The following is a 14575-nucleotide window of genomic DNA, read 5'->3' as shown; positions in this document are numbered from 1 at the left end:
GCAGTTACGGCCGTTCGTTTTTGCTCATAAATGGCTGGCACCGCACACTACGCTTGTGCACTTCATGGAAATCGAGATTTTACGCTGTGATAACAGTGGAAACCTTTATTGTAGGTCACCCGACTAGCTGTGTAAATGGTTTCCAAATTAAAAAGGAAGCAGGCCGCCTTGTACAACAATGAATCTGAGCGCTACATAAACGCGCTGTAAGGTAAACATTTTACAATGCTCTGTGTTTTATGTCTTTAACTTAACAAAAAGTACCTGCGCATTACCTAGAGCCAGTGACGAGCCACTGGGCCTATGCTCTGGAAAAGCAAACACGCTGAGGAGAGCAGAACGCAGCAAGCGTTGCTGACTGACTTTCATGTTTATACTTTACCTTCCGCGTTGTCGGTCTTTTCATGGGTAATCTGCCTCCGAGCTTCGCATCCAAGGGGGTTGAAGAAACAAGCATTGATCTCTTGTCTTTATGGGGCCATGTGTTTTTAGAAACACATGGCCCCATAAAGATAAGAAACTGCTTTGCGACAGCAGCAAAGCATGCCACCGAATCCGGCTCGGAGGCCAAAGGGTGTCAACCAAAAACCCTAATTTCCAATGGCAGGCCACCGTTTAGCATAAACGGTGACGCCAGTCAATGGAAATGAGGGGCGGGGCTTAAACGTCTCTTCTGAAAGTCCTTGTTAACAATAAATCTCGCGAGGGGAGCAGCGCATGCGCTGCCACGCCACGCGAGACCTAAAAAAGTACCATAAGGGATCTGAAAAGGTAATAGGAAAATGAATAGGAACTGAAAAGTATACATCAGATAATTAAAATGTAAGTGAAAGTAGTGTATGTGCTGCATCGTTACTTGCCACATTGTGGTCAGCTTTACCGAAGACATGGGGATTAAAAAAAAAAAAAAGATACATTTCAACTTACATTTCTGAACTGCCTGAATGGTACAAACTGCACTATGTCTCGTACAGCCGCTTCTCCTGTTGCAGACTTCAAAACTCCATTATCAGCATCCAGGAATTCCATGGCTTTGAAATCAGCATTTCCGACTCCAATGATAATAATAGACATGGGCAGCTTGGATGCATTAACTATGGCCTGCCTAGTAAGGTCCAAATCCGTGATCTCACCATCCGTCAGAATTAGCAGCACGAAATATTGCTGAAAAGGAAGTAATAATATATTAAGTTGTCTTTTTCCACGTTATATCTAAGATCTGTGTGATGCTTGGCAGACATTTAGCTACTACATTTCCTTTACCATTTGACCCATTTTCATCTCTAAATATACAGGAGCAGGATTCAATGTTCAATAAAGAAAGCCATGTAACTGACATGTACATGATGTACAGTCAGTCAGAAAACTTCATTTCACCAACAAAATGATGGCATAAAAAGTATTCTACAGATAAAACAATTTCCAATCTTACCAAAAAAGACATTAAAAAAAGCATCATTCTTATTACAAAGATTACAGGAAAAGAATAAAAAATATATATACATACAGTGATTAACACATTTCATACAGTTAGTGCTTCATTTAATAATCAGATTGATGAATTAATCGTCATTTTTAAAGCAGATAAAAAGGACGCCAACGAAAAACATGTAAAAGGATCAGGTAATAACTGCAGATAATAAAAAGGCCACACAACACTGCCTAAAATTCATTTTACGGATAAGGGGGACATAAATCTTTTCCTTTCCTCTCAATAAAATTTGCAAAAGAACAAGAAATGCAAATCATTCTGAATAGATCGATCATCACATGTGCAAAATGGCAATTCAGATGTTGCATAGATATTACGAGGTAGACCTAACATCAAGGGGATATAATTCAGTCGAAATCTAATCAAAATACATCTATGGTGTAAATTAGTGACGAACGATAGATTGCATTCACATCCATTTGCGTTATGCTTGGAACCTCCAAGAACGCTCGAACAGTTGGCATCCTAAAATTGGAGACCTCCCTCCTTGCCTGTAATCTAGATAACAAATGATTTTTTAAATCTTTCTTAGAAATAGACCACCAAGTTGAGGGATCTGTAAACAGATGATGTAACCCAACTGCTTGAAGGGTAGATTCAACATAACAATTAACTGATATTATTTGCATCATCAAGGTTCAAGACGACATTTATAATATCCCCCGTTAACGAGAGAGTCTCCTTCCGCCAGACCGAGTGCCACATTAAGATGGGCGCCACACAAATTCTATCAGTTGTATAAGGAACTCGCAATTCCGTATGACAATTAAAATAAGAGCATGATTTTGGCAATGAAAGCACATTTTCCAAAAAGATATCTTCTATGAGTTGTAATCTTGGGCAATCTCTAATGCCACAGACAGCTGCTCCATAAGTGGCAGCAGATACAGTTTTGGCTTCATAAACTTTTTTAAATGCTTCAATAGGTTTAGAACCTACTTTTTTTTTTTTTTAGAAATTTAAAAAGTGCCCCAATATTTTCTCCATCTGTAACCCCCTATTTATGACCATGCTTTGCCAGTTATTTTGGCGGTCAATCATAATCTCTAAATAATTAAAAGAATCCAAAACTCCTAACTTGCCCCCCCTTCAATACAGATTTGTGGTTGCTTCTGCTGCTTTGGCCCTGCCACTAGGACAAAGGACTTTGAATAATTAATTTTCATGTCCAGCTGGTTCATTAAGTTAGCGTAATCCATCACTAATCGCCGAAGATCATTACTAGTAGGAGCTAAAATCACTGCGTCGTCCGAATATAAAAGTATCGGTATTTGTAGTGAATTAATGTAAGGAACATCTCGAGTAGATCCCTGCAAAGCTGATTCAACATCATTAGTGTAAAGTGCAAATAAAAAGGGTGCTAAGATGCACCCCTGTCTCACACCGCTAGCAATTTTGAAGTGCCTAGTACACTTGCCTCCTTTTCCATAACGAACACGAGCTGAGGCACCTGAATACAAGTCACGAATAATATTAATGATCTGTATGTCCACCGCCATTGCATCCATGATCTGCCACAGCCTAGGCTGTGCCACGCAGTCAAAGGCTGCGGACAGATCCATGAAGGCAAGGTATAAATGGACATTTTATGCTGCCGTATACTTTGCAATTTTTAGGTGCAGACACTGATCCACAGTGCCTTTTCCTTTTCTGAACCCAAACTGACATGGGATTATAATATTCTCCAGAGCCCATTCCTCAAGCCTATTTAAAAGCTACCGGCCCATTTGCTTTGCAGTTGAATCTATAATAAGATATAGGCCTATAATTTTTCGGGATTGACCTATCTCCCTTAGATAGGGACAATTACAGTAGTTCTCCATGAGGGAGGAACACCAATTTGGGCAATTTTATTTACAACATTAGTTAAGAGAGGGGCCCAAAGGTCCTGATTATCTAGAAAAAGATCGATTGGAACGCCATCGGGTCCTGGTGCCTTTGCACGTTTGCACTGATTTAAAGCGTCTTTTTTTTCTTCCAGTGAAAACTAGGCATCACCTCCTAAACCAGCTAAGCTTGTGGAGGTAGATTGAGTAATTGCCTTTTCAACAGTTCCAAATAGCCCTTCGAAATGCGTAACTGTGAGAAAGTGCCATCTTTCTTGCATGTATGCCCCCACTTTTTGATGAATTGCTGAATGTACTTTGACTGAGTGTGCCCTGGACTCCTGCCAATCAGGTGCCCATGTTCCTTCCCTAAAAACCTAAACTCCCAAATTGGCAAACCCTGGCCACATGTCAGCCCCTGGTAAATGGTACCCTAGGTACCCAGGGCCTTCTAACCAGGGAAGGCCTCTAAGGGCTGCAGCATTTATTGTGCCACCCTTAGAGGCCCTGACCCTAACACAACCACACTGCCTTTGCAGGCTGAGTGTCTGGGTACAAGGCAAAACAAAGAGTCGACATGGCACACATCCCTGTGTGCCATGCCCACAACCAACACTGCCCTGGCATACATCAACCACCCCTCTAGCTGGGTGCCCTATGCCAGTGGTGTGGGCACAGGAGCATGAGCCCTGTGCCCCTACAGTACCCAGATCCATTCCTGGGCACTGTAAGTGCAGTGCTGCCATTTAAGAGTATATGGTGCTGAGAGCCCGTCAAACACGAACTCCACAGCGCCATAATGGCAACACTGAAGACTGAGAAGTTTGGTATCAAACTTCTCAGCACATTAAACCCGCACTGATGCCAGTGTGGGATTTAATGTACAAAGCACTACAGAGGGTATCTTAGAGATGTCCCCTGAAACCTAACCTACAATCCACGTCTGGTCTGGGAGGCTGCCCAGACATGTTGCTGGACCCCTGGGTGGAGAGCCCCCACTCTCCTGGGCCTGCAGAACAAGTTACTTACCTTCGGTAACGATGTATCTGTAAGAAACATTAGTTAGTTAGATTCCTCACCTTAGAATATCCCCAGGCGTCAGACTGGATCCGGAAGATTTTTCGTCAGCAAAACCCCTTGCGCGTCGCTAGGCGTCGTCTGCGGCTCCGCGTCCGTCGTCGGCGTCGTGCGCCGGAATGACGGAGTACTTAGACGCCGCCCTTGCGCGCTGACGTCAGTTCTTGTACATAGCTTTCCGCGCCAGGAACGCAGAGCCATGCAAGAGACCGACACTGGTGCCAAAAAATTCTAGGGCCCTGAAAGGGATAGCCTTAACCCTAGATGTCAGTTCGCAGAACGGGGAGGATGGGTGGGTCGGTGAGGAATCTAACTAACTAATGTTTCTTACAGATACATCGTTACCGAAGGTAAGTAACTTGTTCATCTGAAAGAAACACGTTAGTTAGATTCCTCACCTTAGAATAGATACCCAAGCAATACCAACCCCGGTGGTGGGTCTGCGAACCAAGATCACACCAGAAAGTCCTGGAGGACAGAACGGCCAAAGAAGCCATCCCTCCGGACTTGGCTGTCTAGGCAATAGTGCCTGGCAAACGTGTGCAGCGAAGCCCACGTTGCCGCCTGACAGATGTCCTGCAAAGGGACTCCCCGTCCCAAAGCAGTAGTAGCCGCCGTGGCCCGAGTAGAATGGGCTCGCAGCCCAACAGGAGGGTTCTTTTTCGCCAAGGAATAACAGATTTTTATACACAAAACGACCCACCGGGAGATGGTCCGTTTGTGCACAGCTTTTCCCTTCTTTGCACCCACGTAGCCAACGAAAAGCTGGTCGTCCACTCGGAACTGTTTGGTGCGGTCCAAATAAAAGGAGAGCGCACGTTTTGGGTCCCGACGGTGGAGCCCCTCTTCCTCTTTGGAAGGATGCGGAGGCGGAAAGAAGGTGGGCAAGGTGACAGATTGCCCAAGATGAAAGGGGGTCACCACTTTCGGTAGAAAGGAAGGACGAGGCCGAAGGACAACCTTGTCCGGATGAACAGATAGAAAAGGAGGCTTGGACGATAGAGCCTGGAGCTCACTCACCCGTCTAGCCGAGGTGATGGCTACCAGGAAAGCAGTCTTAAGAGTTAGAAGACGAAGAGGACAATTGTGAAGAGGCTCAAAGGGAGCGCACATCAGGAATGTTAAGACAAGATTCAAGTCCCACTGAGGCATTACGAAAGGGACAGGAGGGAACGTGTGAGTAATGCCTTTAAGAAAGCGTGACACTACAGGGGACTTGAAAAGAGAGGGCTGATCAGGAAGCCGTAAGAAGGCAGAGAGGGCAGCAAGATAACCTTTCAAGGTGCCCAGGGCAGAGACCTGCCGGGCCAAAGAAAGAAGAAAGAGGAGAACCTCAGAAAGAGGGGCGGAAAGGGGATCCACAGGCTTTGCTGTGCACCATGCCACAAATTTGTTCCACCGGCAGGCGTATACCGTCTTTGTGGAGGGACGCCTGGCTGCCAGAATGATATCACAGACTTCAGGAGGCAAGTCAAATGGCATCAACTGCCGCCGCTCAATCTCCACGCATGGAGGTGGAGGCTGGACAGGTTCGGGTGAAGGACCGTCCCCTGCTGCTGCGACAGAAGATCCTCCCGAAGTGGCAGACGTATCGGAGGATCGGTCAACATACTGAGTAGCTCGGGATACCAGTACCTTCGTGCCCAATCCGGAGCCACCAAGATGACTTGGGCCTGGTCGCGCCTGATCTTCTTCAGCACTCTGGGCAGAAGTGGTATAGGAGGAAAGGCGTACAACAGACCGCAACTCCACTCGCGACGAAAAGCGTCGCCGAGCGAGTGCCGCCTTGGAAATTCCAACGCGCAGGACTGCTGACATTGCGCGTTCTCGTCGGTGGCGAATAGATCTAACCAAGGCTCTCCCCACTGCTGAAAGAGACCTTGCGCCACCTCGGAGTTCAGACGCCATTCGTGATCCATCATGCACCGGCGGCTGAGTTCGTCTGCTCTGGCGTTCAGAGAGCCCGCCAGATGTTGAACTACCAGGGTGATGCCCTGGTGTTCCAGCCATGTCCAGAGGCGCAGAGCCTCCTGACAAAGGGTTCACGACCCCACCCCGCCCTGTTTGTTGCAATACCACATGGCGGTGGTGTTGTCCATGAACACCTGCACGACACTTCCCCGGACAGAGGGAAGGAAGGCTTTCAGTGCAAGTCGGATCGCTCTCAGCTCCAACAAGTTGATGTGGAGGCGAGACTCCGCTGGAGACCAGAGGCCTCTGATCTCCGTCTCTCCCATATTGCCACCCCATCCCAGGAGGGACGCATCCGTCACTATGACATGCTCCGGTAGGGGTAGGGAGAGGCTCTTACCCGTGACCCAATCGCGGTCCGTGAGCCACCACTGCAACTGCTGTGCAGTGCCCTCCGAGATCAAGACATGGTCGGACAGGTTGCCGTGATGCTGGGCCCACTGAAACTTCAGGTCCCACTGCAGAGCCCGCATGCGCCGCCTGGCGTGATGCACTAGTAGGATGCAGGAGGCCATCAGCCCCAGAAGCCGCAACACTAGCCTGACCGAAACCCAGGATAGAGGCCAAAAGATGGGAATCGGGGCCTGTATATCCCGGACCCGCTGCTCCGGTGGATAGACCTGGAACTGCGCCGAATCGAGAAGTGCTCCGATGAAGAGGAGCTTCTGAGAGGGGCTCAGGTGGGACTTCGGCACGTTGATGGAACACCCCAGCAAATGCAGGAGATCCGCCGTAGTCTGGAGGTGGGAGACGACTGCCTGGGGCGAGCCCGCCTTCAACAACCAGTCGTCGAGATAGGGGAAGACTGGAACCCCTGATCTGCGCAGATGAGCTGCGACCACCGCCATCACTTTCGTGAACACCCGAGGGGCACTGGTAAGGCCGAAGGGGAGCACGGTGAACTGAAAGTGCTCCTGACCCACCGTGAACCGCAGGTAACGCCGGTGGGCCGGCAGGACGGGGATGTGGAAATATGCGTCCTGCAAGTCCAACGCTACCATCCAGTCTCCAGGGTCGAGGGCAGCTAGAACCTGAGCCAAAGTTAACATTTTGAACCGTTCCTTCCGGAGGAAGACATTGACGTTCCGGAGGTCCAAGATAGGGCGTAGGCCCCCTTTGCCCTTCTTGGGAACCAGAAAGTAGTGGGAATAACAACCACGACCTACTTCTGGGCTCGGAACGCGCTCGACGGCCCCCTTGGCCAAGAGGGCCGAAACTTCCTCGTGGAGAAGATTCAAATGATCCCCCGAGATACGGTGGTGCTGGGGTGGCATTGCTGGAGGGGTCGTCTCGAAGTGGAGGGAGTAGCCCCTTCGGACGATTTGCAGCAGCCACCTGTCCGACGTGATGGAACGCCAGTGGAGCAGGTGATGGCGAACTCTGCCGCCCACTGGCGTGGAATGGGCCTGAAAGCTCGGACTAGGAAGGCTTTGAGGCGGATGCTGCCGGGGTGGATGTGGACTGACCGCGTCGTCCTCCAGTACCGCCTCGGCGGAAACCACATCCGCGACCGCGTGCAGGCTGGTTCTGCGGCCGGTGGCTAGGCGGACGTGAGGAGGTGCCCCTTCCTTGGCCACGAAAGGAGCGAAAAGCGGAAGTTTGTGGCCGCGGGGCCAAGAGGCCCAAGGACGTGGCCGTAGCCCGGGAGTCCTTGAAGCGAGCCAGCGCACTGTCCGCTTTCTCACCAAAAAGGCGAGCGCCATCAAAAGGCATGTCCATGAGGGTGCCCTGGACATCCCCTGAAAAAGACTTGGACCGCAGCCAGGCGTGACGTCGAAGCGCCACCGTGGTAGAAATCGCCCTACCCAGCGAGTCCGTAGTGTCGAGTCCACATCGGATTGCATGGCGCGCTGCATCTCTCCCATCGGCCAGGGCCGAGGAAAGCCGCGCCCGGGCCTCCTCCGGGCACAATGGCAGCACGTCCTCCACCGCATCCCACAGAGCGTGGGAATAACGGTCTAAGAGACAGGCAGTGTTCAAAGACCGCAGGCCCCAACTGAGCGAAGAGAACAGCTTCTTACCAAACTGTTCCAGTCTCTTTGAATCCCGGTCCAGAGGAGCGGACGGGAAGGAGGATTGGGAGGTAGAGGCCTGGATAACCAGACTCTCGGGGGTGGGGTGTAGGGACAGAAAACTGGGGTCGCCCGGAGCAGGGCGGTGGCGCCTGGCAACGTTCCTATCCACAGGAGGGACTGTGGAGGGCTTGGACCAGGGGCCCTGCAGAACGTCAGTGAGGGCCTCATTGAATGGCAGCAGAGGCTCAGTGGAGCATGCGGCAGACTGAAGCACCTCAGTGAGGATGTTAGTCCTCACAGCCACGGCAGGCAGCTCAAGCCCAAGGGCTTCGGCCGCCTTGCGCAGCACCACAGAAAAAGCTGCACCCTCCTCCGAAGCCACAGTCGGAGGAGAGATGAATCCAGTGTCCGGTGAGGTATCCAACCCACTGGCCTCCCCCAGTTCATCTGCCCAGTCCTGTGCAAGTTGGCTCTGAAGGGCCATAGGGTCATCAGACCCCTCCCAGTCGCCCCAGTCATCCGATTCCTGGTAAACAGGAGGAATGATCGGAGCCGGTCGATAGACAATATGTGTCTCTAGCGGCGTCGGATGCGGCTTCGGGCGGCGCCGCATCGGCGTCGGGACCGGACAGGGGCTGAACCGGGGATTGACGTCGACCGGAGCCGGCATCGGGGGTGGTATCGGTGTCGGCGGAGGAGGCGTAACGAGGTCGACCGGCGTCGACGGGGGCCCAGGCTCGGGCCCCTCAGGGACCTGCGGCGTCGGGGCCGGAGCCGCCAACGGTGCCGGGGCCGGAGCCGCCGGCACGCGAGGTCGCCCTGTCGAGTCCGCGGGGCCCGAAGGCGCGCCAGCGGGCCTCGACGGCGGGGCCAGGCTCCTCATGGCCGAGAGGAAGGCACTGACCTCCGCCGGCATCGCGTGAGTCCCAGGGACCGTCGGGTATGGGGACTTGCGCGGCGCCTGCGGCACCTGCGGAGCCGCGGGGTTGGAAGCACCCGGACCCTCGGCCAAGTCGCGCGACCGGCGAGGGGAGTCCGAAGAGCGGTGTCGCCTCTTGGACTTCTTGGAGTGCCTCGACTTACCCGAAGACTTCGAGCCAGACGAGTGACGATGTCGAGTGCGGCTCCGCGACCGATCCTTGGACCTCCTCCTGGACCGGGATCGAGAGCGGCGTGGAGCCGAGTGGCGAAGCTCGAGAAGCTTGCGGGACCGCTCCCGCCTAGCTTTCGAGGTCAGGGCCATACAATCGGAGCACGACACCGTGTCGTGGTCGAGGCCCAAGCACTACAGGCACCAGCGGTGATGATCGTCACCGACATCAGTCGGTGACTGTCATCGCAGGCCTTGAAACCAGGCATCCTACTGGCACCAGAGTCGAGAAAGGACCAAAAAGAGTCAAAAAAGTTAGGCAAAAATTGACTAAAGGGGTAGCTCTCCCGGATCGGCGCTTACTGGCGCGGAAAAAAGAAGAACTGACGTCAGCGCGCGAGGGCGGCGTCTAAGTACTCCGACGACGTCATTCCGGCGCACGACGCCGACGACGGACACTGAGCCGCAGACGACGCCTAGCGACGCGCAAGGGGTATTGCTGATGGAAAATCTTCCGGATCCAGTCTGACGCCTGGGGATATTCTAAGGTGAGGAATCTAACTAACGTGTTTCTTTCAGATACAATGCACATCTTGGGCGAGGTGCTAGGTCTCCTCCCCCAGGATGGGCAGGGGGAAGCTTCAAAGGCATTCCGCCTCTGTGAGCTTCTCCAGGCCACTTGCTGTACCCAGCAAAGTGGCACCCACTGGTTCTGACACCCACTCTGGCGGGAAGACTGGCGGGAAACCCCAAATAAGAACAGGGGATGTGTCAGCCTGCCAACACCACCCCTCAGGTGGGGGAGGCGAGGTGAAGCACATCTCCAGGCGCTCGCCATCTTGAAGATGAGAGGCCTTGCTCAATGAGGACTAAGCTACTGCCCCCCTCCCACAGGAGAGTGGCAGGATAGGGGGTGTACCCGCCCCAGGGCAGGGACCCATTGGTCCCTGCCCTTTACCTACCTGTAACACCCCTAAATCTAGTATTTAGAGGCACCCTGAACCTTCCTTCTCCAGATTCCGAACAAGCAAAGAAGAACTAGAAGAAAGAAGACCTGCCGTGCAGCTGCTAAGAAGAGGAAGACACCATGCTTTGGCCCCAGCCCTACCGGCCTGCCGACCCTCGAACCTGCTCCTGCTAAATCCCGGCACCTCCTGTGGCCAGCAACCTCACAAAACCTGGAGGACCTGGCTGCCTTGTGACTGAGCATCTGGGACTCCCATGAGCAGTGGCTCTGCTCAGAGCAAGTTTTTAACCCCTGGCATCCGCCCGGAACCGCGAACCCTGCACACTCTGCACCCGCAGAGCCTGGCCTGTGCCGGAGTGAACAAAGACCCTGAGGACGTCCCCCCGGTGACTGTAACCCCGAATCCGGCACCCAAGAACCCACCTCGACGCTCCTGACAACACCTGCAGCCTCAGAACCAGGGACCCCCCCAACCCCGATCAACAGGGGGTAAGTTATCCCCACATCAACAGGCACCCCTGCACCCGGCGCCCCCATATGCCTTACTCCTGGATACCTACCTATCCTTCAACTACCCAACTGACCTCTCGAAGTGGTGGTGGCCCCTGAAGAATCTTCGTCCCCGAGCTTGCAGCCTTTGTTCGTCCTTGAGCTTTCCCATTGAAATCCATTGAGCACCCGAAGGCTCAAAAGCACCCTACACCCAACCGCCCGAGTGGCCCTGGCAGTGCAACTTCTATTCCTACCTACATCCCCATTTGCCCTGAGCAAGTGACCAGGAGCCCAGCTCCCACCGCCGCGTGGCCTGCTAGTCAGCAGCCACCAACCAAGGCCCCCCTGCCTCCCATAGGATAACATTGGGTCTAACTCACTCTGCACCCTGCCGCCCCAGTACCGCTGAGGGTGTAACAACTGTACTTACCTGACCCTGGGAGACCCCGGAGTCTATGCTCAGAACCTTAACTCTGCCAGTCGAGTACTTACCCAAAAGCCGATAACTGACTTTTTTTCCATAGGGTAACAATGACTGGCTTCTTCTGAAATTTCTTCTAAGTGTGGAGTTTCTAAACTTTAAAATATTCACCTAAAATCAACCGAGTAACGAAAACGGAAATACTCACCTGCTATTACGAGAGATCCCAGTGCTGGATCTTGGTGCCCAGCACTGACCCTGAAAAGTACTTACAACCGTACTTACCACTAACTCAATGTTCTCCCATAGGAAACCATTAACTGTTTTGCTGTGAAATTTCTTCTAAGTGTCGATTTTGCAAACTTATAAATATTCCTTAAAAATCGCCTGTGTAACTTAAACGCAGTTTCTCAACTGCTTACAGGTGGTACACTAGTGCTGGATCTAGGACCCAACACTTACCTAGAAAAAGTAACCATAACCCCACTTACCTGCTAAGTGAAATTCCTTCCATAGGATAACATTGGTAATTTGAACAGAAAATGTTTTTAAGTGTCAACTTTTAAAATAGCTAAATGTTGCTTAAAAATCACAACAGTAACTAAAACGAATTTACTCACTTGTTTCCAAGACCTGTCCCAGGACTGAATCTAGGATCCAGTCCTGGAGTTAGTAAAGTAATCCTGAAAGTAATCAATTGCATATAACTTAAAATTCCCATTGAGCTCAATGTACTATTGTGTTTGAAATTGTGTTGCCTACTGCAACAACCTGCAACTATTACCTACAAAAGTCAATTGCATATTGCAAAAGTATTTAACTAAAGCATCTCATTCTGAGAAAGTATATTTTTGATACCTATTGTCGGTTCTAAAATAAAACAACCACATATTTTTAGGTGTCGCCTGACCCAGCGCATGCGCTGGTCTGGCGAGACTTTTTGAGAAGGCTCCAAAAAGTGCTACCAGGCCAGCCTAGAGCTACCGTGCATGTGCGCGGGTGCGCGCGCTTGACCGCAATTACTTTCACTTTAATGTTTGATCGCGATCACTTTCCCGGCCGCACGGCCGCTTGTACCCTTTATTCATCTTGGTTTCGATCGCGGCACTCGCGCTTTAACTGTAAAGATCTTAAGCAAAAGCCGGTGCCATGATTGCTCAAAAAGTAAAGAAATAGAAAACACTTTTTTTTCAATTTCTTTACTTTTGAACCATTTGCGGCACCCGCTTTAGCTTAAGATCTTTACAGTTAAAGCCCGAGTGCGGCGATAAAACCAAAGTAAATAAAGAGAGAAAAGAAAGTGTGTCTGCTATTTTTTCACTTTATTTACTTTGCTTTCAATCGCGGCACTCGCGCTTTGGCTGTAAACATCTCAAGCTAAAGCGCGGGTGCGCTGATTGCTTCAAAAGTAAAGAAATAGAAAGAAACGTTGTTTTCTATTTCTTTACTTTTGAAGCAATCAGGGCACCCGCACTTTAGCTTAAGATGTTTACAGTTAAAGCGCGAGTGCCGCGATTGCATAGCAAACGCGTGGTTAGTTTGTTTTGCTGTGGAACTGGTTATTTAGGCATTGCACACAATCAATAATGCTCCCGGGATTGAAGTTTGTCTCCGGCTTTGCTGTAGTTCTACCCAGTGCTCCCGCGTGGTGCGTTTATCCGGGGTGTGTCAACAATTTCACTAACCAATCAAAATAAGCAAAGACCACTTCTCACGGCGGTCTTCGCTTGTTTTAACACGAGCCTCAGGTTGCCGGCTGGCAAGTACATGAATGTAATGATTTATTGCTTTTCTCAGCCTTATTGTACCTTGCTATAGGACAGAATAACAAGTCTGACATTACAAAATGGCTAACAGGGCTTTTCACTCGATTTGGTGTCCCGCTAGACACGCCCTTTTAAAAGCAGGCTGTTCCCTTGCTCCTCTGCTTTTCCTAACACGACCTGACTGATCAGCACACACCGACTTGACTGGCAACAAGCACCCATACCTTGGAGCACAATCTTAAAAAGTGGTTAGGCACTGGCACACCCAGCAGTGCTCTCTAACTCTCTCTGCCTCCAATAGTGTAGCATTTTTGTTTTCTGCAACTTTACTAGTCTTCTCTGCAAGATGCGTACACCGTACTTAACACATCGCACTCAAAGGGATGTTTTCTCATCGCATCCCATATCAAGTAAGTCCAGTTTTCCTCTGCCACCCGTTTATAGCGCTTTGCCGCAGCCATTCCTAGCAGAATACAGACCCATATAAGCCAGCAGACGTGGCTAGAACTCTTAAATATGTTTGGCAGGTACACGCCAGGTTCTCCGGCAAGATACCCTGGTGTTAGCTCCTTCTGGCTATATTTAACCAGCACAGTTAGTGAGTCAGCAGAGTCGCTCTTGAGCCAGTGTACTCGCCGATGCAACTTATGAGAAGTCGCCCCATCTGCATCCTAGCAGGTTTAGTCTCTCCTGCTTTTCGCTATTTAAGGCATGCATCACGCTTGAGGACGTCTTTGTGCCATCCTCATCGACTCTTCTTTTCTTGTTAAGAAACGCTTCTGGATTACCCAGCTCCTTGTACTGCGCCCTCCAATAAGACTCCCAGCCTTTCATGGATTAAAACCAACAGTGCACCCATCTCTCCACTTGGCAGGGAGTAAATCCACCAATCGGCAAGGGCATACGCCACATAGTGCCCTGAGCACGACTGAGCCAACCCACCTGAGGTACTTGGGGCCGGTCTTGCCCTTCGCCCGGGCTCAGCAAGGCCAGCACCGGCAGTCGTTCCTTCCCGTACCCTCAGCAGCAGCTACTAGTAAGTGTCCCTTCCCATGCATGTGATCCCCCCCAATGTTCTGCCAGCACAAACCTTTGTATTTTGGCAAGGTTACTTATACACTCATCCACAGTCCCATAGAGCAAGATTACACAAGCCACATCGACCCTTAGGACAACACATTTGTGCCACATGCATTGTGTGAGTGGTTAACATGCATGACCCAGCTGTTCATTGCATCTCCACCATTCTTGTTAAAGCTCATAGACATAGCTAAACTCTCCACTCACAGCTATTCCACCTAATTATATGGGACTGCTTCACAATTTTATCTTTTTGTTCATGGCGTGTTCGGCTCCACATGTTCTAAAGCTTCAGGTACCTGTTTTTTAAAAATCTTTTGGGTGCACCTTAGAAATCTCTAGTACCTTACATGTGGTTACAGTGTGCACATATTATTT

At 50.7% G+C, this 14575-nt stretch overlaps 1 protein-coding gene across 19 annotated transcripts in view; it reads right to left on the bottom strand.

The window, feature by feature from the left end:
* The window catches only part of LOC146812053 (copine-1-like), a 633944-nt gene that overhangs the window by 39299 nt on the left and 580070 nt on the right, over positions 1-14575 (bottom strand). For all 19 annotated transcript variants that reach the window (XM_085619050.1, XM_085619045.1, XM_085619042.1 and 16 more), the window contains one exon: positions 928-1164. In XM_085619050.1, the coding sequence (XP_085475176.1) occupies positions 928-1164 (237 nt within the window). The remainder of the gene's footprint in view (positions 1-927; positions 1165-14575) is intronic.

This window comes from Triturus cristatus, chromosome 7 (assembly GCF_964204655.1).
Source record: "Triturus cristatus chromosome 7, aTriCri1.1, whole genome shotgun sequence".
NCBI lineage: Eukaryota > Metazoa > Chordata > Amphibia > Caudata > Salamandridae > Triturus > Triturus cristatus.
Note: the sequence above shows the minus strand (reverse complement) of the source record. Positions and strands in the feature narration are given on the sequence as shown.